This window comes from Arachis ipaensis, chromosome B04 (genome assembly GCF_000816755.2).
Source record: "Arachis ipaensis cultivar K30076 chromosome B04, Araip1.1, whole genome shotgun sequence".
NCBI lineage: Eukaryota > Viridiplantae > Streptophyta > Magnoliopsida > Fabales > Fabaceae > Arachis > Arachis ipaensis.
Genome location: NC_029788.2, coordinates 30,745,959 through 30,768,241, shown reverse-complemented (window position 1 = coordinate 30,768,241; position 22,283 = coordinate 30,745,959). Strand labels below are relative to the sequence as shown.

At 34.4% G+C, this 22,283-nt stretch overlaps 2 protein-coding genes and 2 long non-coding RNA genes across 4 annotated transcripts; 1 reads left to right on the top strand and 3 right to left on the bottom strand.

Annotated features, from left to right (window-relative positions):
• Positions 6,241–10,837, bottom strand: LOC107639138 (protein argonaute 2). Its single transcript, XM_016342568.2, has 3 exons — positions 10,143–10,837; positions 8,886–10,062; positions 6,241–8,043 (listed from the first exon to the last, which is right to left on the bottom strand). Exons 1-3 carry the CDS (start codon positions 10,444–10,446, stop codon positions 6,570–6,572), a joined length of 2,955 nt encoding a protein of 984 aa, XP_016198054.1. The 5' UTR covers positions 10,447–10,837; the 3' UTR covers positions 6,241–6,569.
• On the bottom strand, positions 14,163–15,121 carry LOC107636256 (protein ALP1-like). Its single transcript, XM_016339778.2, has 3 exons — positions 14,679–15,121; positions 14,371–14,593; positions 14,163–14,287 (listed from the first exon to the last, which is right to left on the bottom strand). The coding sequence occupies exons 1-3, from the start codon at positions 14,964–14,966 to the stop codon at positions 14,163–14,165; spliced, it is 636 nt and encodes a 211-aa protein (XP_016195264.1). The 5' UTR covers positions 14,967–15,121.
• LOC110271015 lies at positions 16,892–17,923 on the bottom strand. The gene is made up of 2 exons (XR_002360956.1): positions 17,286–17,923; positions 16,892–17,202 (listed from the first exon to the last, which is right to left on the bottom strand). It is a non-coding gene; the product is annotated as an uncharacterized LOC110271015 (long non-coding RNA).
• On the top strand, positions 19,701–21,424 carry LOC107637681. Its single transcript, XR_001619461.2, has 2 exons — positions 19,701–20,237; positions 20,699–21,424. It is a non-coding gene; the product is annotated as an uncharacterized LOC107637681 (long non-coding RNA).

Here is a 22,283-nt window from a genome sequence, read left to right as displayed (position 1 = left end):
GATGAAACTTATGTTTTAAAGCTGTTTTAAAGATGAAAAGGGTTAAGTCTTTGAATTCGACTGGAGGGTTTCAATTAGAGGAGTTTCAGTGACTTTGAAAGAACTTGAACGTCTATTGACAAGTTCATTTTAAAATGTTTTGGGAAAGTTTTAAGCACTCTTTGAATTCTGAATTTTCGCAAAACCACAACAATTTTGAGTAGTTTGAAACGTTTTAGAATTTATCATGGGGTCGAAGCTGGTTTTGCTTAAGTAAAGGAAACGGCTTTAAAAGGAGTAATTGATTACATGACTCGGTTTGGCTTGGATCCTATTTTATTACTCAAATCAGGAAGCCAAAGTTTTAATGATTTTAAGTGAATTTGACGAAATGAGTTATGTTATTCTCCCCTAAAGACTTGAGACTCTGCCGAGGAACTTTTGATACAAAATCCCGTCGTTGGATGGATGATTTTGAACATTTCAAAATAAAACTTTAATTTCCATGGTTTTGAAAGTTTTGGAAAGAGGATGCCGAGAGTGTCTTTGTTTTAAAAAGGGAACTTACCTTGAGAAAAAGGGGCTTATGAGCCTGAGATGATTTGAGAAATGGTAACTTTAAAGCCAAGGCTGAAAAGAGTTGAAATTTGATTTCAAAGTGAAATGAATTGAGAAAAAGTGATTTATGGCTTAAATGCCGATTTTATGAATTTGATGATGTTGAATGGTGGAAGTGCTATTTTGTTATGAGCCGGAATGGCTGTGTATGATAATGAATCATGGCTGATTGCGAAATATATTATGAGCCGGATGGCTGACTATGAATTATGAATTTAAGCCAGATGGCTGAGATGAATGTTGATTCATGACTGAGAATGAATGCATATATGCTGAAATATTGATAATTGTGATTTTGCACTTCCACTATCTGAGGCACGAGTTTCCCTGGAAGAAAGCAGTGGCTAGCCACCATGTGCTCCAGGTGGAGACTCGAGACTCTGCTGGCCCTATGTCGTAAGTATGGTCGGGCACTGTGAAAGTCCCGGATGAGCTCGCCCCCGTGAATATACACCAGTAAGGGTGTTGGATATGGATTATGATTATGATCATGATAATGATCGAGAATAACTCGAGTTGGGAATGCACGACAAAGGGACAGTCCAATGGTTAGCTACCAGGACCTGTCGGGTTGGCTTTATAACCGACTGATGATATCATCAGCCACTAGGACAGGCATGCATCATATGCATCTATATGACATTATTTGGGTGTGCATATTGTACTTGGTTTGCCTTTGTGATTATTTGTGATTATCTGCTAATTATTCTACTTGCAGTAACTGTTTGTTTATGCTTGAACTTTCCTACTTGTGTTTGTGACTGGGATTCTATTAGACTGTGGTGATTGGTTGTTGGTTGGACTGTTTGGGCCTGGGGCCGTGGTTGATCATGATTTGGGCCGAAGGCCATGTTGGTTGGTGTTTCTGGTTTGGAAAGGCATAAAAGGCTAATTTGTTTCAGCTTAGATAAACCTTTTGAAATGGCTTTTGAGTTTTCAAGAATTGAACAGTTCCTCTTTCAGAAAAGATTTCAGATTTCTCTTTTATAATAAACCGTTGTTTTTTAAAAGATACATAAGGCGGTTATCAATCACTGTAACGATTTTATCTCTCGTATACGGTGATTGTTTAATAATGAAATTAACAATTTAAAAGTAATAGCAAAACAATGAGCAGCAAGTAGTAGTAAAAAAACAAGTTCGAAAACAAAATAATAAGAGCTTAAATTTGAAAACGAAAACAAAACGTCCTTTTAAAACACAACAACAAAAAGTCAAATTTAAAAGAAATTGTTATTTTTTTAATTTTAAGTTATTTTGCTTAGGTAGTTATTTTTTAAATTATAAATTATTTGCTTAGTTTGTTGTTTTTTAAATTTTAATTTTTTTTTTACAGATTATTCTTTTAAATCATAAATTATTATTATTATTTGTTTAAGTTGTTACTTTTTAATTTTAAACTATTTACTCAAATTAAAATTTTCAAAAAAAAATCAAAAAATACATGTCTAACAGTTAAGAGGATTATTGTATCTCGATTCATGAATTTGCTAAGAGAAGTTGATGCTAGATAATCAATTATTATTTTTTAAATATAAACACTTACACATAATAGATGAGTAAAACGAAATCTAATAATTTTAATATTAACTTCAATGTAAATTTATTTATTTGGATTTGTTTTAAGATTTCATTCTATATATTCGAATTTATTTATTTTAGTATTTTGTATTTAGATTATTATTTTAACTTTATTTTGTTACAAAAAAATTTAAAATATTAAATTTTTTGTATGGTACATTAGTATTAAAAATATAAAAGATAAAGTATACTTAAAAAAAAGTAACATGAGATCAAATAATTTTATAATTGTGGGTATTTGTCTACACAAAAGGCTGTGTGGAGAATTTTGGCTTATGATATTCATCGGAGATGGCTTTTAGTGATGAGATTAACTTTTTATTTACCTGAAAAGAAAAATATCATTTTTAAAGATAATAACAATTTTGAGAAAATCATGGATTAAGAGAAAGGGAAAGAAACAATGTTCTTAACATGGATGGAGGCCAACAAAGAATTTAAAGCAAGTCAAACTTTAACGTATGTTGAGTTTCTAAATCAATTTGTTTATGATAGAAAAAAAAAAGAAATGATATCCACACAAGAGAGAGTATTCTATTGGGAGGTTAAACTATGTTCCATGGGTACATGTGATATCTAATATATGAGAATTTTGTTAATTATTCAAAAAGATTGCACAACATATGAGTCTGTTAGAATAGTTAATGGGATTACATATCCTAACTTTCAAGATGCTTTCTATTTTATGGGACTATTGTGTGACGATAAAAAATTCATTACAACTATTAATGAGGTCTGGTCATCAATTGAAAAGACTGTTTGTGATGCTATTAATATCTAATGGTGTTAACAAATCAAATCGTATTTAGAATGCAACTTAGACATTATTGGCTGAGGGGATACTATATATGAGGAGGAAAACATTGAAAAACTAAGGTATTTCACTATATGTGATAAATTATTATCACATGTAAGACTTTACTTATCAAAATCAGTATTCACCAATCGGCAACTTTACGTTGCTTTGTCAAGACTTAAGAATCGCAATGGCGTGAATATTCTAATTCTAGATGAAGACAGCAATCCAAACTCATTAATAACAAATTAATTGTCATGTTCAACAAAATTTTTAATAATATTTAGGTAAAAAAATAGTATTTTTATTTTTGTAGCATGTTATGATTTACACTTTTGTACAAATATTTATCGTAGATATAACTAATTTATTAACTATACTTTCAGACTTGAAATAAAATGTGTAACATGGAGCACAACATCATATGCCAATTGCTTTTCTAACGAGGTTAATAAAATACTAGGTTGTCGATAAATTTTCATTAGCCTTATAGTATAAAGTTCAGTGTAAAATTGACATGCTACTATTACAGTTATTTATGTTCTTATTTTTTAGGTCTATTTTTCTATGATTCAAGAATATTATAGATTTTAAACTATTCTATTTACACTTTACTTTAAATAAAGATAAAATAATATATTCAATATGCATCGCACTAGTTTGACACTAGTTTTCATACAAAGTAATTGATTGATAGTTGATTTCATAACATGATTTTATATATATATATGTTAATGTTACTCATTCAACTAAATAGATATCAAGAATGAAAAGTTTGGACATATTTGAGCTGAATGCCATTTGATGGTTTATCAGTGGCTAAGAGAAGGGGGTTGAATCTTAGCCCCTTTTTGCTGAATAATACTTGCTGTCTTTTAAATTAGCTTTAGGATATTTTTCTGCGTTTTGTCTCATAACCAGTCACGAGACATTTTTTTTTTGTCTCGTTCCCAGTCAGGAGATATTTTTCAAGTTTGTCTCCTTAGCAACAGAAACTGAAATGGAGTAGAAGAGAAAGAGAGAATCACACCAAGAAGTATCCTGGTTCAGCTGCCAAGTGCAATGCAGCCTACATCCAGTCTCCATCACAATAATGACGGAATTTTACTATAATCATCTTGATTACAGACACCAATTCTCCCTAGGAACTACCCTTCCTATCCAAGACAAGTCCAGAGTCTATCCCCAACCCTGAACTTGACTTGCTCACCTACCAAGCTTTCAACTGCTAAGTGCTAACCCAACTTGCAAGAGAATTCCCACAGAATCATGAAACACAACACAGATGTACAAAGGACCTCTAGGACATCTATGGCTTTTTCTTTTAATTTGGTATACTCTGCCTTTTTCTGCTCTATGGCTTTTTCTTACAAACCTCACTGTTTGCCTTTTTTCATGAGACTCAAGATAGACAAAACTAAACAGAAAAATACAACATGAAAAACATTGAAGGAGAAGAACTTCTGTTAGCTTGGGTAGCTATGAGAACTCTGTGCTTTCACTCTTTTCTCCCTGCTTTAAGCCTCGGCTGTTCACCCTTATTATAGAAGGGGAAGCCTCCAAGGTTGAAACGGTTGAACCAAGCTAATCTTCTTCTTCTTCTTCAACACTAAACCGGTTCGGCCAGAGAGAGAAGAGAGATAACCGAATGTAAAATCCAACATGCAATTACCTCTTTCTCATCCCTTCTCACCAAACTTCATCAATCCGGGCCTTCCATCTTGACTTGCTCTCCAAGAAGGATTTCTGACCCTTGATGAGTCCTTGATGCTTGACAGCTCCATGTGCTCTATCTTCTGCTTCCTCCTTCATGTAGCCTCTCTAGCTACCTTCTATGATGGGTGATCAAAAGTAGAGAAGCCTCTGGGATCTTCTTCTCTGACCAAGTTGGATCTCATCTATTTTCGGGTATGGAGAGCTTGAGACTTCCTCACCACTTCTTACCATAAGTGGCAAAGATCTCAGTCACATCCTACTGTGGATCTTTCTTTTGCTAATGCCATCATCACAATGGCTTATTGCTTGTACCTAGCTTCTTCTTCTTTCTTCTGATAGCTTGTTTTTACTTCCATCTTTCCTGTGAAGAGAAAAATGAGAAGAGAGAGAATACAGAAAAGATTTCAAAGGTATTAAGAAAGGAAATAAAAATGAATTAAGTTTACAAAACCCCATGCCTAGTAACGTGTAAAACATTAAAGGCCATCAAATCAATTTTCACTTTCTCTTTCCTGTTTCCAATGCACTTAATGCAAGTTAATTGAATTTAAAATCCATTCAATGATGAGAGTGGGTAACCGAGGAAAGCATGCAATATTACTTTCTTTCTTTTTCAATTTTTCGGACCAAGTCTTGATGATCTTGTAGCAAATATTAATTTGGATTTGTTCAACAAAATCTAGCCCAATTCACATAATAATAATTCCAGCCATATATTCTTAATCATTTTTGCACAAGGCTGAATTTTAGCCAACCATTTTGGGCTTTTATTTTTCTTTATGCCCAAAAACAAGATCTGCAAGCAACAAAATTATTAATTAACAAATGTGAATTAAAATTCAAATTAATAATTTTGTGATTAATCATTTTAATAATGTTTGATTACCAACAAATTAATTTGGAGTTTTCAAACTCATCACCATTGATTACCGAATATTTTTGAATTAATATAATTTAATTAGGCAAAAACTAACTTGGCAGAAAAAAAAAATGTATGTATCATAATTTTGTGTATAATTTCATAGCCCTCTAATAATAATTTCACACTTTTACGAACTTGAATATTTAACTTTACATTTATTATCTAATAACCAGCCATATTGCACCTTGCACCTAATAATATTTCTTTGTTATGCAATATAACGTGTTTAGAATCATGCACACATACATGCCCAAACATATATAGGTGAAAAGAGACCCATTATCGAGGAGGTGAACCTAGCTATAATAACATAATAATAAACAAATTAAAGAATTCTCATGTGTCTTAGCTTAGCTTGTACAAAATCTCAAAGCTAAGAGCTCTCCTCTTATTCATCCTTTTCATCTTCACTTCATGAGAGCTTTAGGCCTACGTTGCGTGCCACGTTCTCGTTGGTGATTTGTAATCCTTGTTTAAACCAAAAGAAAAAAAAAAAACAATACTCAGATTATTTTTAACACCATAGCTTAGCCACGTTTTCTTAATTTATGGGTCACATTCACGATTTTGTAAAATGTTCATTGTATGTATGAATCCCAAATAAAAACATTCACAAGTGAGGTCCATATGTTGTAAAATTCAAAATAGTAAATTTCACAGTGCTGTGCTAAACAAACAACTTACAATAAACAATGCACAATTCACAGTATAGGAAAGTATAGGATCCTGTAGTGAAAACTTAATGCAGAGACAATCATTAAGCGAAAACCAAACTTGACATTAGTGTCTATACCCATTATTTTGTTAACTAAATACGTATTTTTATCATCTCTAAATATTTTCCTCCTCTCAGATTGCCATATATCTGAACATGAAAACATTGTAACTGTAAATCTAAATGTTGATCTAACTGACAATGAGATTCCTCTGTGCATTGTTGTACGGAATGAAGACCCTTTAGATGAAGAACATTATATTTTCCAGATCAGAATGCAGTTTGTAGAAATCCATATCATTCGAATTTGAAGTAGCTGAAGAAACGGATGAAGCCAAAGGTGATGATGAGGAAGATGTAGCTGAATACGGAGATTGCATCCCAATCTTTGCTTCATAGTATTGTCGTCCTCTGTATGCAGCAAGGTCAGCATAGTACACCGGAGGGACTAAAGACACAGGTTTCGTGCACCGCGCAAATGTAAAGCACATGTCATATATCAGTTCCTGGAGTTTATCTGATGTGAAATCGTGCTCATCCCACAAGACATGGTAATGAGTGGGCTTGCTTGTTCCCAGGCTTCCATGGTGACTAACCAGATAAAAGTCAAACTCAAAGGGGTGGATGATTACTGTATCCACCACTGTTCCAGGCAACACATTGCCGCGAGTAGCAGATGTCATCTCATTCTCAGCAGGAGAAGGGAAGAGTCGAGTCTGGTGTCGCTTTTGTGCCACAATAAGAGTGATGGTTGGGGAATAATTTGCACGTTCGAAGGTCCTCTTCAAATCCTGAAGCTCTTCACCAAGAACCATCTGAAATTGACTTTCACTGACCCCATCACGGAAGATAACAATCTTTTCAGGCTTGGCTCCATTCAGCCTTTCATAACATGAAACAAGCTCAAGGCAAACTTCTCCAAAGTTCAAAATCTTCTCAGTGCGATGCTCTTGAGCACAAACTCGAGCAGCATAGCGGTTTGCAGCCGGCCAATTAACAGTGGCAACCACAGCAGCCATTGATGGACTATTTGCATCCCTGGAAGCCGGATGATTTACATCAGCCCCGATAAACATAACATGACCATCGCCCTCAAAGTGAGGAAGCCTATTAATAAGCTCCACATTGCTGCCTCCAATTTTCGCATTGATCTTGAGAGCAAGATTAGTAAGATATTGATCTTTTGCAGAATTAGCATTACCCGACAAGCAGCACTGTGTCACAATGCCGACCTTGGTCTCAGCAATCCACTTGAGGCACTTGTAACCTGGATCTTTGGAGGCCATTACACAAAGAAGAAATTGCAGCCGGCATCTATATTTTCTGGAAACCGCATCATTAATCTTTTCAAGTAAGTCAGAAAGCTGATTATAGTTTCCAAGTTTCAACATGTCTGTTTTTTCTATCCAAACTGGCTCCTTCATGATGATGCCAAATTTATTGTACTTCTCAATAAGCTTAGAAATGAATCTATTATCGAAAAAGACACATCTACTGCGGAGGGTGAAATCAAGAATGCCCCAACACTCAACTGGCTTACCTTCAACCATTGACTTCTCAACTAAATTCCATTGGCACTTCTCTGGAGTCAATGCCATATGGATAGTCCTGCCACTTGGATCGCTAAGCTTCAGTTTTGGGGGTCCAAGTACACGGCCAGTCACTGTTGTCATAACATTGCTGACATTCATTTCAAAATTTCCAACGATATCACCCCTGTGAAATAAGATTTTATTAGTGGATTGTGTCCGGTAAATTGGGAAAATAAAGTGACAATCATAAAGATATATTAAAGATAGCATGACATTTTGGAATGTAAGCATTTGTTTTAAGTTATAGCAGTCCTTCAAGAGGCCCCCTCATATTAAGTTAATTTGACTTTATAAAAGGAAAAAGCACAGGTTCTTTAAGAATCCAACTTCTTGAAGAATGCATAGCAAAAAGGAAGACAATAGTAAATGAAGAGCAAAAACACCCATTATGTCAACAATAAGATTCGATATTTATATCAACAAAACTAAGCAAGTATTTATGTATATGAAAATTCATGAAAGCAGGTAAGTAGTCATCCCATGGATCCTAGACAATTGAATGGAACCTGAACTAATAATCACATAAAGAACAGTGAAAAGTCTCAAAGGATATGTGCATTTTCTATACCATTCAACTCATATCTAGCAAGACAATATTGATCATGCATAAAAAAAAGATTATAGAAGTACAAGTTTTGATATATAATTAACAGACAAGGTGAGATTACAGTCCATTATGCATGGACTTTTCAAAATTGATAATTCAACCCAAAAAGAATAGTTTGATGGCACTTTCATTTTTCAGCATGCAAATCAAAACGCATTATCATCTCCCTAAGAATCTCACAAAAGCAAACCCTTGTACCAGTGAAGTTAAGGCTTAAAGCTATTAAAGACATGCTAATGGTTACAAATACAATGCAGCATTGTCACTCGATACTTAAAATCAACAAGAGATTAAATTATGTAAACCAAACAATTCAAGTTTCAACAAACAGCATAATCATGAAATCATAGTCCACTTACCCACAGGGTCCACATCTTGAATTCACCATCGCCTGTATTGCATCTTGCCTCACTCTCGGTGGAGGCAGGCACATATCTTTCAAATTTTTCGCAGCATTGCTACCCAAATACTCTTTGGGATACCTCTGACCCTCAACCAAGACACAAAGTTCCATTGGCACATAGTTGGTCTTGTTACCTCCAAAATCCAATGCAGGGATGTCCTTGTACCTGATATCAATCTGATACCTATTCTGGAAGTAGCCAACAAGGCTAAGCTGCCCAGTGGGGTTCCCCTGTGCATCCACGGCAGGGAAATTGATTTGTCGTGTGTCCTTGCCAGTTAATCGAGCAACTGTGTACTTCTGTTTGGTCCTCCGGTGGGTGACATGAACCTTCAAACCAATTAGCACATTTTCAACATGTTTTCTATACCTTCCGAATTCGCGCAAATTGAAACCGGTAATCTGTTCATGAAGGAAATCCAGCACTGACATTTGTTTCTTGAAAGACAAAACCGAATAATCCAAGCACAATGACAGTCCTTGACGGGTTGGTTTGAGACTATGCTGAAACCCTCCAACAGCAATCACACCAGGCTGAAGATTCGTCTCTCTAAATTTCGGGTTCATTGGGTAGAAGCAGCGACCAACCGGAACAGTACATTTTGTTGGATTCTCCTTGAAGACCACATCCACACCCTGCAAGATCACTCTGGGGATTGACAATGCCCTGCCTCTGATGTAATCCTCCAACCTACTCATCTCAAGAATGTTGACTAGAGTCAACGTCACGATGAATCCTGTGGGCCTCTCGTCCTCTCCCTTGGACACTTCCACCACAAAAGCCTCTTCGGGCAAACTAACCATGCTAAAAATGTTCTTCTCACCATCGTAGGCAGTCATCCCTAGCGGCAGCTCCGGACGGTCAAGGAACAACTTGTCACGGATCAATGACAGTTCGGTCTTTGATATCCTCCTCGGTGGACGGCCTGGTTGTGGCGGCGATTGGGGACTCACATCGACATTATAGTGTATGATCCTGCTCTTCGGGTTGAATTTCACTGAAAAATGGTTCACCTGAAGAGTCTTGGTCTTAACCGCCAGCTTGCCACCGGCGTCGGGCCTCTGAATTGGTGAGATCGTTTCATTGGAGTCTGAAGACGTTCCAATCGTTCCCATTCCGGCAACCGGAACAACTGCATAAAATACCAACATAACTTGGTTACTTGAAGATGAATGTAGATTAAATTATTTTAAAATTATTTACTAAAATTACCTTTTTGAGAGGGAGGATGAGGGTTTGACGGAGGGGAAACGAGACTTGGAGGTGCGGTTCCGCTGCCGGTTGCGGTTGATGTGCCCCCGGAGATGGTGTTCTGCTGCCTTGGCTGCCACTGTGGTGGTGGTGGTTGCGGATAAAATCCTCTGCCGGCGGTGCCTCTTCCTCCGCCACTGTCAGCCGGTTGCCGTCGGGGTTGGGAAAAGTTTCTTCCTCTTGCTCTTCCTCTCATGCGGCCTCCTCCTCCGTCGCCTCTGGCGTTACCACCACCACGTCTCTGATTGTAACCGCCTCTGTCCATGTTGTGGTGGTGTTCAAATTGGAGAAATGGGGAGCGAAATGAAAACACTTAAAACAATAAAAGTTTATAAAACTAAACAAGCAACGTCCAAAGCTCAACCTACACTCTCACTACTCGGTTTGGATCGTGGAAATGACAGTTGGTATATAGTGCTGGGGAAATGACGGGAATGTCCCCGTGAGAGTGACATGGAAGAAAATTCCAGAAGGTTCGATGTGAACTAGAGGTGTTAGAGTGAAAGAGCGAGGAAATGACGGAGTTATTGAAGGAGGTTTTCACTTTTCAGCAATGAGTGGGGGAGCGAATGGAAAATGAGGGATGACCACTTTGTCAGTTGTCACCACTCCTCAGTCCTCCCTTCTCCATCTCAAACCGACACCATCACGTTCCTGCGATTCAAACTTTCCCATCTTTTGTTTTTTAATTGATTAATTTATTATCTTTAGTCTTCATTGATTGACTTTCTCTTGTCATTTACCACCGGTTACTACAATTACAATGGGGTCAAAGTAAATGACAAATTAATTTCGTAACCCTTGGATGTTTGATGGAGGTCAAAGTAATCAAAGAAGTGCAATAGGAAAAAACGCGGCAATTCTTTCCCTCTTTTGGTTTTATGGGAAAACGCGGCAACTAAAAGTACCGTTGCTAAGAGCAGACAAGTTGGGCCAGGCCCAAAGACTCTGAGGCCTTCTCAGAAATGAGAGTGGCAAATGTATTGGAGACTGTACTGGGCTCTTTTAATTAAATAAACATTAAGAAAATTTATTTTCCAAAATACCCATAAATTTAAAGTTGTGCCAAAATACAAAGGGTCTATTTCACATGAACCGCCCATCAAATAGATTTCAACTCCACTTTACAGAGGCGCCCTTGAAACGGCACGTCTGATGCAGCCTCACGAATGAATTTGACCAAAGTATTGGAATTTTTTTAGAATTTCTGAATTCAAAAATGATTCGTGTTAAATCATTAAAAAAAAAAATACTTAAATGCAAATATAAAAGCGTACTAAATTCATAAACATGAATTATGATTGGAAGAGTTTTTATTTGTATTTTTTCGATCTTTCTCAACTTCTATATTGTTAGACGGCTGAATTGTAACTTTTTTTTATGGATTGCTGAGGTAGTTTTGGTATATTAGGGACCGAAATCTGAAAGTACTATTTATATTTGAGTATGGCACTCATTAAATCCTAAAACTCAAATAAAAAATAATATTTAAATTTCAAAAAATAATATATCTAAAATCCAAAAGATAATTATCCAAAGTCTAAAAGATAATATCTGATTTTATTCCCATTTAATTCCAAATCAAAAGTAATTATAACTTATTTAATTTAGCATTTATAGCAATAAATGAGATCACCTTTATCTAAGTCATTTAATTTAAAATAGTATTATATGTGATTATAATTAATATATGTATTGCCCACAAATAAATTAGGAAATTAAATAATTTGTTAACAATATCCCACTTGGACTATACATATATTCTTTCTTGAGATAATCACATCTTATACACTTTATGCGCGTATCTGAATACTATTTCCCTTATTATTTTAACAATCGACTGCAGTATTTATCACATTAAGTGCTGACGGGTCCAAAAAACAAGAATTAGAGCGTAGAGCACGAAAAATGGATCATACCATGGTTAAATAGTCCATGTGTATTGACAGATGCACATGTCTACAACTATCAATTATCCGACCAGTACATGGATTGGTATGTCGGTAAGTTCAGTGATCACCTGCGACTATTTAAGCATGCTGAGCAAGAGTAACAACCACAGTAAGGCTTGGTTTGGTAGAGCTTTTACTTTTTGAAAGTAGCTTATAAAAGCTGTATTTTAAAAAACAACTTTTTAAAAGCTGTAGCGCTTGCATTTGATAAAATCAAATTAAAAATGACTTTTACTAATCACAAGTATCACAATTATGTTTGGTAAAACAACTTTTAAAACTTAAAAAAATTATAATAAATATGTTTATAATGATTAAATATTTACTTGATTGTACTAATATAAATAAAGTTATCACTAACCAATAATAAAATTTGTATGTAATCCAATGTTAGTATTGGGTACGTCCATTACCCACCTATATATATTGGCTTACCTTTACATATCATAAAAAATGAGACATATATCTCAAATAAATTACTCTTATGATTATATATCTATATTTACATATATATACATGTTATTATTATAATTTTGACTAATGTTCATGCAAGAAAAATTTTATGATTAGTTTTTATAAACCAAGTCATCTTCTTCACATTTTAAAGAACAGATAAAAAACAAATAAATATAATAGATCTACTAAAAAAATACAAAAATAACGCACAAAAAAAATAATATAAATAGATAGAAGTTCATACCTAATATGTGATAGAGATATATTTGTGTTGAAATTTGTGAAGATTAGGTTGAAAAATAAAAAATATATGAAGACTGTGTTAGAATTTGTGAAGATTAGAATGAGAAGTTAGAAATATATGAGGATTTCCATGGCAATATAATAGCAGGAAATATGTGCGAAAAAATAAATAAAATTTGATAAGCACAAGTTAACTTTGAAAAGCTCCCGCTTAAGTGCTTTCAAAAGCACCCCTAACTTTTAAAAGCCGCAAGAACAAGCACTTAGACTTTTTAATTTACCAAACGTAAAATGAGGTGCTTGTGCTTTTCAAAAGTACAAGCACCTCTTGAAAAAGCTTTACCAAACCCTGCCTAAGAACAACGACCTCAATAAGAACAACCACCTCAGCCTCGACAAGAACAACAAAATTATCTGTATTGACATATTTAAGAAATTTCGATACATACATGACATAAAGATTTAAAGTATGTATAAATAATAGCTCTTTAAATGAATGTTAACCCGCTAGCGTGTCAGTAATATCTACTACATCTTCCTCAATCGATATATCATCTTTTTTCATATCTTTAGTTGGACCAACAATTTGATAATTACCTTCAAATTTTTCATTGCTTTTAGGGAGTGTGTGATTCAAAGATTAATTTTTATGCCTAGGAATATCATTACTAGGAATATGATTCCTTGGAATAATATTACCAAGTATATAGTATTCCTATGTTTGGTTTGTAAAAATAAAATCTATGAAATATTAATAATATGCCTAGGAATGTTTTAGTTTTTGTTTGGTTCATCCATAATTCATAATTCGTCTCATAATCCATAATTAAACTTATATAAAACAAATCTCAACGATTCTAACCACATATGTATTAAAAAGCTTTACTATTATCCAAATTAAAGTTACAAAAAAGTCTCAAAAAGTTAAAATTTACTAACAGACGTATAACTCTTGTGCAAGAACGGAAACACATCAATAAAATGAAATCAATGTTACAATAGACAACCTCATACATAGAAAAATGAACACAGTTATCGTGTATGATGTTTTCTCCTCCATTGGTTCCACATTTCTTGTGCAAGTTGATCCCTCCATCTACCCCAAGCATCGCTCGTCTCAATATGGTGGATCGTCCCCCCATCTACTCCAAGCATATTTTGATCTACTATCTCATTAATAGGCAACCATCACTCTTCTAATGTGATTATGCAAAAGGCAACATGCAGTTATAATTCTTCCTTGAGTTTTAATAGGATAAAATGATCTTCCCCTTAAAATTCCCCATCTTGCTTTCAATACTCCAAATGCCCTTTCAATAACATTTCTAGCTTATGAGTGTTTCATATTAAAAAGTTCTTGGGCTGTACTAGGTTGATTATGTGGATTAAACTCACTCAAATGATATTTTAATCCTTCACAATTCATGTATCCAGCATCACATAAGTAATAATGACCTAGTGTGACATACACAATTGAACAAAATTAATGAAAGATCAAATGGTTACTTTGATAATATATTAAAGTCTCAATAAAATATCTTGGGGAACACTAAACCCATTGCGAAATAGTGCATCTCGCAATACCCTAGAATCCGCAGCTGAACCCTCCCAACCCGCCAGTACGTAGATAAATTGCATATCGGGAGCAACCACTCCAAGCACATTTGTTGTTATGTCACCTTTTCTGTTTCGATATCTAGGCTTATCAGCCTCAAGAACATTGACTTTGATATGAGTACCATCTAAAGCTCCTAGGCAATCCTAAAATCCAAAACAAAGATTAATTAACTCAATCCTAAAGAACACCAACCATATGAGATTTAATAACATTAGCAAAATAAATTACCTTAAACCATTTCCATCGTTCATCCATTCTATCCTGGCTAAATGGTTGAGGTTTCTTCAGTAAGAGATTATGACATCTCAAAATAGCAAGCAATACATCATTAAACTGCCTACTAATTGTTTCTTCAGATCTCACAAATTGTCTCTTTATTACTCTAATTTTGACGTCATGTGCTATAATATGTAAAAACATGGCAACCATTTCTTCCACACCCATATTCCTACTTGGTTCTAACCTTCCAACCCTTTTTAGCATGTTACACAATGCATGAAAGGCACATCTATCCATTCTTGTGTTTTCTATACATGCTAGATCACTAAAATAAATAATCCTATCAACACTAACATCTCTTATTACTTGCCTACTATAACTATCATTCCATTTTCTTTTCTTTTTTTTTTAATTGCAATATAATCAAAACATAGTAAATCATCAACAACTTAACCATAAGATCATTCATTAATTCGAAATGTAAAATCATGCAGGCAATAATTTTCATCTTCTGTTTGGGATCCATTCTGCAAAAAAAAAAAATATTAAAATATTTAGCTAGAAGACTTAACTATTTATTTATTCTATGTAAACTTTTTCTATCATTTAAAAAATAAAATTAATAGGCATACTTCAAACTTATTCAAAATATTTAAAAGGGAGCATATCTGGCATTCTCAAACTACAGATGAAATTAAATATCAACGATAGTCATCAAATAATGTTCAAGTTAGCCATCTGGGATTAGCCTAAATGGGGTAGTTGATTAGGATAGAGTTCTCCCTTCCCTTGTACCCTGGGTTCAAAACCCCCTTTCTTTGTACCCTAAAAAATAAAATAATAATATTCAAGTTCCAAATCCCATTTGTCCTATCTTGTTATATTCATAATGATGTTATTTGACAGGAAAAAAGTAGAAATTAAAACCTCTCCTACCATATTAAGAATATTTAGTTAAAACTTACCTCCTTTGTTAAGTGATCTATAGCCAATAGTCCTTGTAATACAGGTCGACTCTTCTCAATTGATGGTGTATAAGCAGCCAAATGTGCCCTTGGACAAAAGCAGATGAACCTAAAAATATAAACTTTAGTTCAAATACTAAAACAAGCTTATAAAAAGGGCCTCTTAGGACTATAACTAATCCATGAATCAATCAATATTCATATTCCATCTTTAATATAGAAAGCATGTCAAATGTGTTCAGTGCACCACAGGCCTCAACAAGATACACTATCATAACATGCTTTAGGCAACTTCTTCAGCTTTTTTTTAATTTTATATTGTAAGTTTTGCTATTCAAACATCAAATACACAGCAAGTATGTGGCAGACATTTGCAACTTGAAGGATAAGAGAACTTTTTTGGGTAAAATAACATTTTTTTCCTGATAAAAGAAGAGTATCATTAAGACGTAGAGAAGAATCAAATAAGATGACAGAATGATAAGAGATCCTCCCTGCAAAAAAAAAAAAAAAAAGAAAAACTTTTTACATAACTTGGAGGAAGTAGTTATATATATATGCGAGTAAGTTCTTGAACACTAACTCATAATAAAACCACTTTTATTGTGAATATGTGTAAGTTTGAGGTCATGGAATGGTGTCTATCTAAGACTTTCAAATTCTGGCCAAGTCATGTAATGTATATGATCTCTGCTATGTCAGGAGGATCTAGCTCTGGCTGCCGAAAAGCTTGCAGAGTGCCAGAAAATAATAGCTTTCCTAGGGAACCAGTTAAAATTCCTAGCTACACTGGAAGATTTCTTTATTGACACTGCTAGCATTCCAGCAAGTCCATCACTTGTTGCTCAAAAAATCATAGTAACTTTATACTAAAAGAATGATCATTTAAGTGAAATATACATTGTCAATGTAAGTGAAATTCTATATCATCATTTAATTTTAATGAAAGATAATAAACAATTAATTGAATGCTACAGACATGCTTTATACAAATTAGAGAACTTCAATTCTAATCTAAAACAGCTTGAAGTTTGATTGTAGGATATCAGCAAAAGAGAATCAAAAGCATCATAGTTAAATAGAACACAAGTAAAAGAATGCAAAAGCATAATAGTTAAATTGAGTTGACTAAATTCAAGTTTAGCTAACAAAATTGTAATGAAACAAAATTATCTTTTTTTAGCTCTCAGTGACATAATTGCAAATATCTGACAGAGTAAAAGAATTGCAAGCAATTTTGGTTCTTGAAAAACAATGAAAAACAGCAAACACATGACTAGGTTATGTGCTCCAAAACTCAATCACCAATTCACCATCTAACCTTCATTTTCTCCCCTTAAATTTCAAACACCACAAACTCAAAAGCACTCACTGTGGAAAATAACTTTTCAACTTGTGACCTTATGCAAACTTAACAACGATGTTAATTACCTCAGATCAGTGTCATCATCAAATCATCAGAAATTTGGTGTCAAAAACATCGCAATCATTAACTTACATACCTTATTCGGAGGGTAGCCCCTGTTTCCAGCATCAATAGCAACAAATTTGCTCTTATTTAGTATCTCCTGCAACCAACATAAGAAAGTGAGAGAGGGAGAGAGAGAGAGAGAGAGAGAGAGAGAGAGAGAGAGAGAGAGAGAGAGAGAACCGTATGCGAAGCACTGGAGAAACGGTGGCAAAGCTTCCTCGTCGACGGCGAACTCAACGCCAAGCAAGAGAGTGACAGAGGAGAGAGACCAAACGCGAGCACGCGACGCAGAGGATTTGGTTAGAGGCGCGGCAGCGACGACGGCAAGCATACAGTCGCGGTGAACCGAGCTGCGATGATGGAACACGAACGCAAACGAACGATTGAAGTGAATTTTCTTCTAAAATAAGGTGAGGGGTGGTCGTGCAAACTCAAATCGGCGGCGAGACGGTGCTGACGCCGGTGGAGCCTCCGTGAATTTGGGGAAGAAGCTCGGCTAGGTTTTAGTTTCGATGGGAGAGGGGCTCTGCTAGGGTTTGGGTTTTTGATCAAATGAGGAGTAAAAATCTGAAAAGAAAGGTTGGAGTGAAATTAACAAGGGTATTTTGGTCTTTTCACTTTATTATACACATTCCATTCCCATTGGAATTAAAGATAACCAGGGGGGAGATGGGAATGAAATGGGTTGGATTTTGATTCCAGGGAATAAAACATACCCAAGAATAATTTTTTAAATCTTGAACCAAACATGGGAATAAGATATTCCCATCTCAAAATTCTTGGGAATATACTTGTATTCCCTCCAACCACACACACCCTTAGTATTATAACCTATCCCGTCTATGTTGGGTTCTGAAAAATTAGCATATTTAATTTTCTCGAATTCACATATAACTCGATAAGAGAGGCTTCCGCTCTAGTTTGATGGTAGGTCGAAAACTTTCCTTATATATTAGCTTCATCAATCACATGTCTTATTTGAAATTGAATGAAACCACCGAATATCAATACAGACTGCCTGTACAAAATATTTCATTCTCATTAGCACTTGATGATTTACACTTTGAAAAAATACACTCGTAAGTCCTTTATATATAAAAAAAAAAAACAACAATAAGACAGTTTCTCACATAAAAAATTCACGTCTTCATATGTATCATACAAAATCTAACTATTGTAATATATTTTTAAACTAATATAACTCTCCATTTAATACACTCAATACATTTATCCACAAATTTTTTTCACTCAATATATGCAGAACAAACTACTAAATAACTCTCAAAATCTAAAACTAAAAACAACTTTATGTTACTCACTTCTATTCTCTCCGCAAGGTATTCTCAGCATAACACTAGAGCTGCTTTTATAGTTAGTTTTATATTTTTATTTTTATTCGTGTCAGTACAAAACGTCAATACTATTTTGACCAATTTCAATTTTTAAATTCGTATAACAGGCAAAACATTACTACCATTTTTTTATTTTTTATTAAAAAAAAAAAAACATTCACAAAACGGTGTTACCATTTTCTAATTGTAAAATTTTAAAATAATTATTTTATTATAAAAGGGTGCTCCCATTTTGATTTTAAATGATTAAAAAATTTTAGACACTACAACACGGCGGTGCCATTTTGTGTGTTCCAACATATTAAAGCTTTTTTTCATAGTATTGTGTAACTCACGCATAGAAAAATAATGAAAAAAAATCACTCATCTCCCTGCAATATTAAAAAAACTCAACCGTATGTTGAATTCTTTTATATTTTTTAATTTTCTTTTTGTATGAATATTTATTTCACTTTAGGGTAAATTACCAAAAGTGTTTTTTAATTATCAACACACTAATAGAAATATCTTCTAAATTTATTAATGGAAATATATATTTAACGGCTAAATACTTTTGTCGCTTTTAAAAAAAATTGTAGGTATTTTTATCATAGTAATTTTGGAGATATTTTTCAACAAATTAATAATTTGAGCCGATTGGAATATAAAGTAATTTGCAGGGCCTAAGCCCATACACAACACAAAAGATTCTCCCCAACTGGATGAATAGGCTAGTTTTGACAGTGACTATGTTCTTCTTCCTCGTCCATCTAGCGTGAAACTTCGTCAAAAACCAATTATATGTCATGGCATCCAACATATACACTTGACCAGTATTGGTGGCTATGATTCTTGATCGAACTTCTGAACAATTCAATCAATATTTTTCGTAAGTGGGGAGTTCTATGGTGCTTACCAATATAATCATCATGTCATGCGGACTGCATATGTCACTGGTGGGCTGTGACACGTGTTTGTGAGGAGAGGTCAAAGATACTGTGTTGATGCTATAACGGGCAAAGGAGTTCATCTGATTCTGTTTTTGATTTGGCCTAAATTTATTAATTAATGTAAATGATGTGTTTATATTAAGTAGTAATATGGTCTGGTCCAGTAAATGTGTTCATGGGCTATGGGAGGTTTTGGGCTCAGGTAGTTGGATTTTTTTGGCATTTTGAATGGTAATATTTGTTTAGTCTAATATTGTTGCCATAAAACTATCCAAAGTAAGTTTTTGGTTCAAAGTTCCAAAGCAGCTGTGATGAAAACGGCGTTGTTTTTTTGCGTTTTGGTTAAAAGAAGAAGACCCAAATTCTAGTCGTCAGTCAGAGGAAACCCTTGCCCTCCCCTCGAGCCTCATTTCTGATTCCTCAGACTCAGTGTTATTTCTCCCCAAAATACAAACCTAGCCTCAGCGCGCCGCCGTTGGTCTGACCGTTGCCGGCGGGTTCGTCGTGGTCGGTTGACAATCCTCCTGTTTCCAAGTGGCCGAAGGCCCTTCCATTCCCCCGACGCAAGGGTCTCCAGGTCATGGTCGGTCGTCGTCTGGCGGTCGTGTGCGTGGCCAGGTCGTCGTCGTCCGTCCCCTGCTCGGTTGTGACCGTCGCCAGCTGCCCATCTGCTGTGGCTGTCCCACAAATCTGTTGCTACGGCACAGGCATCTGGTTCTTTGTTTCCGCGCTGGTGTCCCCGTTCTTCTTCCTCTCTGCATTATCATTTAGCCAGTCCCCACCGCGGAGGTTAATCGTGCCAGCTGCCACGACCCCTGCTCAACTGCTCCTTCCCCTATTCCGAAGCTCAGGTAAACCAATATTTTCGTTTTTGGTTAGGAAAAAATTAATGGTGATTTTCGAATCTCCGAATTGCTGTTTTGATAACTGTTACGGTTGTTGTTTTGATTCTTTTTCCGGTTACAATTCATAGTATTGTAACTTTGTTATGAGAAAAAAATTAGTTAAGTTTGAGATTCTGAAATTCAGATTGATGTTCTGATTATTATTTTGGTTATTGTTCTAGTTACAGGAGATGGTATTGTACTTTTGTTCCGGGAAAAAGTTAATTAAGGCTGAGTTTTTGAAATTAAAATTACTCTTCTGATTATTGCTTCGATTGTTGTTCTGATTACTAGTGATGGTTGCCTTTTTATTTTGGAACATAATTAAATTTCCGAAAAATAAATAATTAAAGTTGAGTGTCTAAAAATTATATTAGTGTGGAGATTTTTTGTTCAGATTATGAGTGATGGTATTATCTTTTGTTCAGGAACATATTAACGAAGGCTGAGGTTCTGAAATTGAATTTATTGGTCACTGACTAGTTTGGTTATTGTTCTGGTCATCACTGATGGTATTGTCGTCTTGTTCTGAATATCAATAAACTGATTATTTGCTCTAATTAAAACGTTTTTGTGGTAAGCTGTTATTACATTGATTGATGTGGTTATTGTTGATGTACACGAGGGAATGTGGTGTTGATGTTGTGTATGGGAATGGGGTTTGCGTTAGGTACTATGGTTGTTAATTTTTTACTGTGATATTGAAATTGTAAGCCATTGTTGTTGTGATTTGTAATTACTTTGCATGTGCTTTTGGCTTTTTAGAAAATTGGCTATGGCGATGGTTAGTTTAGCATTAGAAAGAAGAGAAGTATGTTTGAGTGGATTGAACGCATCCTCCTTGCCTTTGGATTCCTTTTTGATCTAAACGTCAAAGTAAACCTGCTTTTACAAGGAGTTATAAATTGCTACTTCTCAAAAGTGGAGGCTTCAAAAGCGTAAAACGAAACCATTGGTGCCAAAAATGTGCTTGCTTCAATGACATTCTATGACCAAAACTGATTGTATAGTATTATGATACTTAATGCTTTCTATTTTTTTTACCTTGTTAATAACAGATACTAATATTATTTTTCTGTTTGTAATTTTTAGAATCAATAACAATACGTGACCTTTGTGTAAATTAAATTAGATAATTAAAAAATTTAGATACTAAACAAGAAATTAAGTTTACTTCATGACGCAGAAGCATCTATTTCCTAGTGATGAATGTTTACAGGATAAAATAGAACTGTCATTTCCTTTTTCAAAAATTTACATACAATATTAAAATTTCAATGTAATCCCCGTACTCTTATAAAAAATAGAACTGAATCCATACAATTTATGTATTTAAAATGGTGACATATTGAACGAGTATCATAAAAAAATCTCTTTCAACTTCATGCATGTAACATAGAAGATCAGAATATAATGATAGAACCTTGGACCTATCCATGTGGTCACACTCATAGACATATGCAATGCAGGTCCAATTGACTACCTGAGCCCAAAATCCCATATTACTACTTAATATAAACACATCATTTACATTAATGAATAAATTTAGGCCAAATAAAAAACGGAATCAGATGAGCTTCTTTGCTGTTATAGCATCAACACAGGATCTTTGACCTCTCCCCACAAACACGTGTCACAGCCCACCAATGACACATACAGTCTTCATGACATGATGATTATATTGGTAAGCACCATAGAATTCCCTTTTTCGTAATTCTAAATTCTTTATTAGAATAAGTGATTTTTCGATTCCAATATTTCTACCATAATTCTTTTTTTTGCTATCTCTAACCACCAAATTTATGGTTCCTTCTTATTTAAATTTTTAATTTGTGTTTAATTATTTTGTGAGTTAACTATTAAATTAGTACCTGAATTAGACACTAACAAAAATGTCTCTGAATATGTTTTTAACAAAACGACTTTTGAATTATGTGACAAAAATAATCAATAAATATTATATTTTTTATAGGTAACAAAAAATTTCATATTTAGCAAGTAATTTATTAATTT